The sequence below is a fragment of the Heterocephalus glaber genome, unplaced genomic scaffold, assembly GCF_053883595.1.
Source record: "Heterocephalus glaber isolate CG9 unplaced genomic scaffold, H.glaber_assembly_v1.0 deba00001743, whole genome shotgun sequence".
NCBI classification, from domain to species: domain Eukaryota; kingdom Metazoa; phylum Chordata; class Mammalia; order Rodentia; family Bathyergidae; genus Heterocephalus; species Heterocephalus glaber.
The window spans coordinates 591,279-599,914 of NW_028258449.1; the positions used below are offsets into that span (position 1 = coordinate 591,279).

Consider the following 8,636-nt stretch of genomic DNA (forward strand, 5'->3'; position numbering starts at 1 on the left):
TAACAGAGACTGGGAAATGGGAAGGAAATGTTCAAATGGGAAGGGGAACAACGGAGGGAGGAAAGGAGGGACAAGGAAAGAAAGAGCACAGGGGAAAAATGAAAACAAAGCTTTTGTAAATAAGGAGGGGAAGAAGGGCTGAAGTGAGGGGGAATGGGAAACAAAGAGGAATCGAGACGTATCACGGAAGGCACAAATCCCCTATGATAAGCGTCATCATTATGCATATCCAAAATGTACCAATAAAAACATCTTGTTACAAGAAAAATAAAAGGATGTAAGTTAAGCTCCACCAGGGCCCTTCCGGGAGACACTGGCCTGGAGACACTCACACAGCGCCTGTGCACAGCCGCCGCGGGACCCACTACCGCGGAAGGTTGCCGCAGGCGACCCGCACTGGCAAGCTCTAGAAAATCAGCACCGGTCAGCTGTTTGTGTTTGTTATCTGAAGCTTCTCCTGAACAATCAACCAAAAGGGGCAGGTTTCTCACAGTCCTGCAGGACGCGTCTGTGTGGCAGACGCAAAAGCAGAGCGGAAGGACCTCCCCGCAAGTGTGGGGTATCGGAGCTCCCTGTGCGGGGCGAGAACACGGCCCAGGCCAGCCCGGCCCGCAGTGCGGGTGAGCAGCCTGGAAGGAGGCCGGGACGCGGCGGGAGCAGGGCCGCTTCACGCACCGCTGGCTCTGAGGGGGACGGCAGCGGTGGGCGGCGCGAGCAAGTCGCACGGGAAACCCTCGGAGAGGACAGCGCGGCGAACCGCTGCTTCACCCCCGGGGCCCGCATCACCTCCCAGCGCGGGTACCTGACCCTCCGGGCGCTGTGGTCGTAGCGCGAGATCATCACGGTGCAGGCGCCGCAGCCGCCGCCCCCGCAGCCGTACTTGGTGCCGGTGAGTCGCACTGGAGGCCACAGCTAAGGACGGCGCGGGCGTCCACCCCCGCGGCCCCGCCCCGCGCACTCCCCGCAGTTACAGCCAGGTGCATGGAGGACGCACACGGTCGTGTAAATGCGCGGTTCTCTCTGTGGCCGCGGCTCCCGTCCTCCTTTGAAAGGCACTGTGCCTCGGGCTGTGGAAAACAGGCCCGAACCCAAAGAGGAAGCGGCCATGCGGGGCTGCAGTGTCTGAGGCCACCTCCTTGCTGTCACCTTCATCGGCGTCTCAGTGTCAGAGGAAGAAGTGAAATTACAGTCATCTGGAGAGCTTGTGTCCTACGGACCATGTGTGCCACGTTTCTCCGCCTTTTGGCCAGACGCCACTAGTTGAACCCCATGTCTGTTATGGTCTGCTCTTTTTTTTTTGGTACCAGGGATCAAATTCAGGACCTTGCGCTTGCGGGTGCCACTGAGTTAAATCCCGGCCCTGTTATCTTCTATTCTTTAGCAATGGGAGCCCCAGGTTTCAGTCCCACACAGGACTGCCCAGGTTCACAAAGCCTCCCGTCAGTGTCCTGCGGGTTTCTAGGAGGGACGAAGGTGTTCCCTCTCTACCGGGACCTCTTTCCCTTGGCTGGGATTTGGATGCAATGGCAGGACCTCGTGCAGACGAAGAGCCGGAGGTGCAGTGAGACACAGGACTCCGGCCTTGCTCCTTAACCTGTCCTATGCTGCCCTCCACCTGGATCTGCTGACCTGGCGTCCTCCGTGGGAGCTCGAGGGAGGGGACGGGGCAGTGAGAGAGGACCCCCTCACTAGGAGGGCGACAGCGTAGGGACCCGTGCCACACTGTAGACCCCAACCCCCCTTTTCATGGGGACCCTGCCCCTCAGTGACTCAAAGCTGTGAGGAGACTGGACAGGGAGTCCCCATCGACCACCCACCGAGCTCCCTCTTCCTCCAGGGGGTGGTGCTGGGTCCAGAGCCTCCATCCTCCCCACTGGGTTCCTCCCCAAACCCTCGCACAGTTTCGCTGTCTCGGGTGTCTGTGCCTAGAGGTCCCGAGCCAGCAGGAGACAAAGTCCATCACCTCGCTTGCTGTGTTACACTCGGCCACTGCAGCTGACCTAGTGCCTCTGTTCTGGATCTTGAGCGACCTCCGGGCATACTCGTGTGTCTCAAAGCAGTCACTGATGCGTTAGAGCTGGGTATGTTTGCGGGACTTCACCTCCCAGGGAAGAGATGCAAACTTAGCTCCCACACAGTTGTGTGCAAATGAGAGGGGTCTACAAGCTCCGCATGCCCCAGAGGTCACGAGTAGCAGGCTGGGAATTTCTCCAGGCGGCAATTTCAGGTATAATTTCTCCATCTCGGGAGAGTTCTGTGCTCTCTTGCTCTAACAGGCATGGCAATTAGTCGTTGAAGACGGAGGGTGAGCGTTGTGAGTCAGTTCTAAAGGTGCTCAAGTAACCCTAACATGCATCGCCCCACTGGCTCTGACTTCAGCATCTACACTGAGCACTCGTACACTGCACCAGACAGACCTTGGCTCTCCCAGCTGCAGCTGCGTGCTGCACACAGAGCTGAGCCTAGGGCTTCCTCAGAGAGCGTGGAGCCATGATAGCGGGGCGCACGGTCTCAGTGTGGCTCCGAGGACATCTGAGCTCTCATCTGACAAGGACCCAAGCCTCCCACACACAGGCAAAGGAAAGGATACGATTCCTCCTCAGGAACGGCAACAGCATCATTTCAGGATCAACATTTTTCTCTGTCACCTATGTAGAGAGAGAAAATAAAGCGTTCTGCACAAGAAGTCGAGAGCAGCGTGACGTCCGCTGTGGCGTGACCCTGCTGCATTAGAGGGAAGTGCACATGGATTAACCTTCAGGCAGCATCTGGCTGGCCCTGCTCGGCCACCCAGAGACACGTCTGTAAGTCTAGCCCCACCCCCTTGCTGGCCTGTGGTAGGAGGACGCCTTGTCCCTAGGCTGCAGCGGCGTCCCGGTGACTGGGCCAGGGGCACCTCCTCCTCCAGCACTGTGCCCAGCCTGGCGCAGAGGGTGGGACCCGGGGTCTCTGTGTCAGTGCCGTGACCTGGGGGCTTGGCAAAGCGCATGGTCCAGGGCCCCAGTGTGGAGCAGGCACTTCCCGGGCTCAGGCTTCTGAGAGTCCTCCAAGGAGGAGCAGCAGCCCCGGGCCTCTCGGCCTGCAGAGCCCTTCTCCCTCTGCCGAGTGCACCCTGGCTCTCCCAGTCAGGCCCAGGTTGGCTCCCTGGAGCAGTGGCCAGCAGGAGGGTGGAGGGTGGTGTGGCCCTCAGTGTGACGAGGCATTCTCCAGTTTACTTCGCAGGTGGCCCCGGGCACTGGCCCCAGTGAGTGGATCTCAGAGAAGAACCTGCCTTGAACTCAGCACACTGCAGCCTGTATCAGTCACTGTGCTTTGAAGCCCAGGGCAGCATGCTTGGGAGCAGTGAGGGAGGCAGGGGAGAACATGGAGTGCTGCTCTGTCACCTCTGAAAGACTCGTCAGCCCCTCAGGCCTCCAGTGCACTGACTCTGGCATGCAGACATCTGCCTGCCACAGGACCTTTGCATCAGATCTTCTCTGCCCCAAACGCAAGCTTCCAGATGCTTGCCTGGCCGCTTCTCCTCTCCCTGTCCCTGGTCCAATGTCTTCAGGATCCGTTCCTGTCCACCATCCTCTCTTGGGCCGGGTCTTTACACCAGCACCTATCACTTCTCCTGCACACGTAGGGCCTGGCTGTGTGCCCAGCCCGCTGGCCAGTGGCTCCCCCACCCCACCCTGTGCAGTGGGCACTGAGCCCTGCGGGAGCTGAGCACCAATGGCAAGGCCGGCTGTGCTGAACACCGTGTGGCAGTCCTGCCCCAGCCCGTGTCCACCATGTGACAGCCCGCGGACCGAGGGCTCCTGTCCCCCAGGTAAGCCTGGGCACAGCAGGTCCTATGTGAGTGAGAAGTGCATACAGCTGGGGTGCTGAGTGACACTGGGGACCTCGCGGCAGCATGGCGTCTTTACCAGTAGCGTCAGCGTGCCCATGCCCCAGCGCCGGGGACAGCAGGCCACCCAGTTGGAACCCCCGCCTCAGTTTCTCCTTCAAATGAGGTCCATGTGTGCAGCGTGCCTGGGGCCAGCAGAGTGAGCACATGCGTGTGTGCAGGTGTGAAGTGCCTGGGTCTTGGGGCAGGGGCAGCAAGGGTGACCCCGACCCTGAGCCCAACCGCAGGCCCGTCCGGGCGGTCCTGGCCCGAGGGTCCCACCACAGGCCTGGGTGGGGTCCTGGCGGTCCCCAGGGCCTCCTCGTGTCCCCACTCACCCTGCGGCCGTTCACGAAGAAGTGCAGCGGCTCCATGGGCTCGGCTTCCGTCTGGGCGCGCTCGGCTGGTGTGGACGGAGGGCGAGTGGACAGCCGATGTGCACCCAGCCTGGCTCGCGGCCTCGCCCTTCCGTGACGCCGCAGGCCCGCCCCGCCCCCACGTGGCGTCCCGCCCACCGAGTCCTGTACGGACCTGACCCGCGGTCAAGGTCAGCAGTTCGGCCGCGCGCCAGGGTCCTGCAGCGCCCGCTCGCCCGCCCTGAGCACCCGGTCTCCGCAGGCTCTGCAGCTCGGGTTGCAGCTCGGCTCGGATCCGCTCCAGCCAAGCGAGCGGGAGGACGCGACGCGGGGCGAGAGCAGCCTGTCCGCTGGCTTCCCGCACCTAAACCTGGGGAAGCCCGCGGGGCGGAAGTCATTTCCGGACTTCCCGCGGCACCGCTAGAAAATCTTCCCGCCTCGTTCATTTAGCTAAAAACAAACCCTGGTGGGAAGTTCTGGGACGGGTCCTAAAAGAACGGGAACGGCCGGCCCAGCGGGCGGCACTTCAGGGCGATCGTCCGGGGGCCTGACACTGCTGCAGACAGCGCATGCGCACGCGCCGTGTTCGGCCACACCGTCGCCGATGTCCGCCATACAAAGTCTAATGTCTCCCTAGATTTGTCAGAGTCCGAAGTCAACGGCTATGGGCCCGTCACCGGCGCACGTCTGTGCCCACTGCCCTCGTCATTCACCTGGCAGAGGGAGGGTGTCCCGGGAGGCAGCCTGGCCTCAGCGGGGCCCACTGCTTCGCGTTTGTTAGGCCCTAACCCGTTTACACTTGGGTTCGGGTTCGGCCGCGCGGCCGCCCAGCGCGAGACTCCGGGCGCCAGAGGCTCCTGCGCCTTCTCTGCCGGCGAACAGCCTCCAGTCTGCTGTGAGCATCGCCGGTTATTTTCTCGAGGGTTGTAGTGAACGTCGGTTAGTTTTCTAGTAACTTCTAGTGGTGCACGGGGTTCTGCTTCATTTCCGTTTCTCCCTCGTCCCCACGCTGGTGTGCTTTAACCAACTGCAGTCATTCCCGTGATGCTGTTTGTCCGACCTCAGGCCGAAGGAAGCACCCTCAAGTTGTGCTGTGTCCCTTCGATACGGTTGTGTTCGCTTCTCCTGCTTTCTTGCTTGCTGGCTGGCACAATAAAACGTCCAGGCTCACTTTGTCTCCATCCCGTCCCTGGCTGGGAATCGGCCGTCTTTCCGAAGAGCCGGTTGCTTGGTTCGGGAAGTGTTCAGAAACACCCTGGAAGCAGAGCGTTCATTTCCAGTAAGTTGTCGTGTCTGGGCATCTTCACTGGACAGACGAGCTAGTTAATCGCTGTCCCTTCAACTGGGTTGAGAGTCCTGGAGAGCTGACTGGATCACGGGGGCTCACTCGTTGTGGATTAATCCACTTGTGCTCACAGCTGTGCTGTTGGGAGGGGGGCCAAGGTGGAGTGTGCATCTCTAGCTAGCACTTTTCCCGGGCTTTGCTTCTGGGCCAGTCTGAGCACAGCAGCCTTCTCCTCCATGCCCTTCCGCCATGAAGTCCCTGCCTCAGAGCCAGCGGGCCAGGGACTGAGCCCCGACACCAAGCAGAACTTTCATGTGGGTGTCAGGCATTTTGTCCCAGTGATGGGAAAGGGACTAATTTAACAACTAGGAAATAGAAACTTTTGTAAAGAAAGGTGAAAAAAGCATAAGTTTACAAGACTATTTCTAATTAAAACTCAGTATTGGAAAAGTTTTTAAAAAAATCTTGACTTCTGCTGATTTGAATATGGTCTGTCCCCCCCCCCCCACTTGTGTTGAGGCAGGGGCACTGGGAGGGCCCTCGGGAGGGTGTGGTGAAGGAGTATCTCACCTGAGCCAGAGATCTGTGCCTTCTGCTCTCTGACTGGATTAGTTCTTGGGTATTGTGTTCCAATGATGGGAAAGTGATGAAGACAGAAAATTCATGCCAGAGAATAGGGTTGTTGCTGTGCCTGTCCTTGACCCAGTGGTTCAAAGAAGCCTTTGAAACCGCTTTGTTTTTTGGTACCAGGGATCGAACTTGGGACCTTGCACTTTCGAGGCAGGCGGTGGAACCACTAGCTAAATCCTCGGCCATTGAAACTGCTTTGTAGGAGTTTGGAAAGATTTGGAGATGGGCTAGAGAAGCTCTAGAATACAGTAAGCAGAGCCTGATGGGAGATTGTCAGAGTTCAGAAGACCAGAATGCTGGTAGGAATGCAGACAGTAAAGGCCAGTGTGGGATAGTTGGCTGATACAGAAAATCCCTGCTCTGCTTCCGGGCCACCGTGCACAGAGCCCCTCTGCTTCACCATGCCCTTCCTGCATGATGTTCCTGCCTTGGAGCCAGCGACCAAATCCTTTGAAACTGAGCCAAATAAACCTCTCCTCAAGGTGTGGATGTTGTGTATTGGGTCCCAGCTAACACATTTGCTGACAGGAAATTCAAGTAAACCAAACAGCAATTTAAATCCTGTTTCCAACTTTCTGCTTTTCCATTTCCTTCTAGTGCCCTCTATTGGCAGAAGTTAAAAAGGTCAGCCCCAGAGGAGCCTTGTGATTTGAGCCCTGGCACCATACAGCAAAGATACAGTTGGGGGCTTAGAGTGGAGACATGTAGATCCCTACTCAATGCATTTCAGAACCGCCCGAGCATTTCTGTGCTGGTTATTAAGCTACTGTGGCTCAGATTCAAATCCACACTTCTCTCTTCTGCTTCTTGAGGCCGGGATTCTGTCTTCTCTCGTTTGCAGGCTCCTCCCCTTGTGTCTTGGGTAGAAGCCCACAGCAGGAGAGATGAGCTGCTGTGCTGCATCACCTAGGAACGGTTCACACCAGCAGAAGTGGCTGACTTCAGTACAGCTGGTAGGTAGCTCCTGCTGTCTCACTGCACTCCACAGGATTCTGCACCAGCACTGCACACCACGCGTCCTGGTGCTCGTCCCGAGCTGAAGTGCTTCCCAGGTCCCCCCTTCTCTGTGCTCCCAGAGGACTTGCTCTGTGATGCTCCAGGGGCACCTTTGCCTTCTCAAATTGGTTTTTGTTTTCATTTCTCTAGTATATAGTTAACAATGAATTGTGGTCTCTCTCTCTTGGCTGGGTCCTAATAAAATCTAGCAATACCAAAAGGCACTTGACAAAATCCAGTACCTATTCATTTTTCAAAAAAGCACTTGAATAATAGTTGGCTTATTTTAATGTGATTATAAATATGCAGCCCCTAAACCATCTTCCTTGATGGGGTGAAACCAGGGGCACTCTGGTGAAACCAGAAGACAAGGGTGCTCGCTGTTCCCGCTGCTGGGTGACCCTTGCGGGAGCAGCTGTGCACTCAGCACAAGTAGGGTAGGAATTAGGGAAAACAGCCTAAAAACAGTCTGGTTTTCAAGAGGTATGTCTGGAAAAACACTATACGATGAGCCAAAAAATACTGAGCAGTGAACAAGGGAATCAGTCATCTTCACACCTGCAGAAATTGGATGAGGGAATCTGAGAAGACCTCCCGTATATGACCCAGAAGATAAAAAGATAAAGTATGAGTTTAGTGTATGCAAAACCTACAAGTATAAGAAAGCTTTGTAACTCCCAGGCTATACTTTAAAGAGCAGAGGACTGGTTATCAGAGACCCGGATTACAAGACAAAAAAATCAAGAAATGAATTTAATTGCATGTGGAAATACAACACCACACTGCCACTGGGAGTCAGTAGTGGGTAACATGGGCTTTTTAACGAGGAATCACTTGGGAAAAGGTAAAAATTGCACCCACACTTCACAGTGCATATTAGAACAAATTCCACAAGTCAGAAATTTAAATGTAAGAAAAAAATAAAACCACCGGTCATTACTTTTATAACTTGGGAGTAGAAAATCCTTTCCTACTGTGACCAAATTTCACCAACAGTAAAAGAAAAGGCTGATACAATTATCTATATAAAATGAAAAATAATTTGCATGGGAAAGGAAAAAAATAAAAGATGTCTCATAAAAAGAAAACAGAGATAAAGGATAAGAAGACATTAAATCTGGGAGGTCTAGTCTTAGCAATAGTTTGGGAAGGTTAGCAGAGCCCGTGGACACTGAGCTCTGGACCACAGCGGAGAGGAGAGGAGACTGCTGTGCTACAGGAGTCTGCAGCCTCTGTGAACTGACACGGTTGGCTGCTAGGAAGGCCATCTTTACAGTGCCAAGTCCTGTTCCCCTGCAGGAGTCTCTCCAAGTGTGGCCCCAGGACAAGCTGCCACAGAACTGCCTGAGGCACCGGTCAGAGCTGTTCTAAGGAAGCGTCCACATGGAGGCAGAACACATCTGACCAGTTGTATGAAAACAGCAAATCTCGCGGTGACCTCAGGTAGGCAGAGGATTCATCACTTGTGGCTGGAGTAGTCATAAGCACCAAATTCCAAAGA

At 56.0% G+C, this 8,636-nt stretch overlaps 1 protein-coding gene and 1 long non-coding RNA gene across 10 annotated transcripts in view; one reads left to right on the plus strand and one right to left on the minus strand.

The window, feature by feature from the left end:
- Positions 1–4,335, minus strand: part of Aox1 (aldehyde oxidase 1) — a 50,402-nt gene extending 46,067 nt beyond the window's left edge. For 6 of the 8 annotated variants that reach the window (XR_015447046.1, XR_015447045.1, XR_015447044.1 and 3 more), the window contains exons 1-3: positions 4,207–4,335; positions 2,591–2,648; positions 803–899 (exon numbers count right to left, since the gene is read on the minus strand). Coding sequence is in view for 4 of the 8 variants with exons in the window: in XM_021249728.2 (XP_021105387.1) it covers positions 803–899; positions 2,591–2,648; positions 4,207–4,242 (191 nt within the window). In the remaining 4 variants the exon portion in view is untranslated. Of the gene's footprint in view, positions 1–802; positions 900–2,590; positions 2,649–4,206 lie in introns of those variants that run through there. The other 2 variants (NM_001310222.1, XM_021249730.2) reach the window with 2 other exon arrangements.
- LOC110347091 (uncharacterized) lies at positions 2,643–8,408 on the plus strand. 2 transcript variants are annotated; one of them, XR_015447060.1, is made up of 3 exons: positions 2,643–2,804; positions 3,211–5,503; positions 6,981–8,408. It is a non-coding gene; the product is annotated as an uncharacterized LOC110347091 (long non-coding RNA). The 2 variants fall into 2 exon arrangements; XR_002391476.2 differs by having other exon boundaries at positions 3,211–3,811.
- Positions 8,409–8,636: the final 228 nt, after the last annotated feature.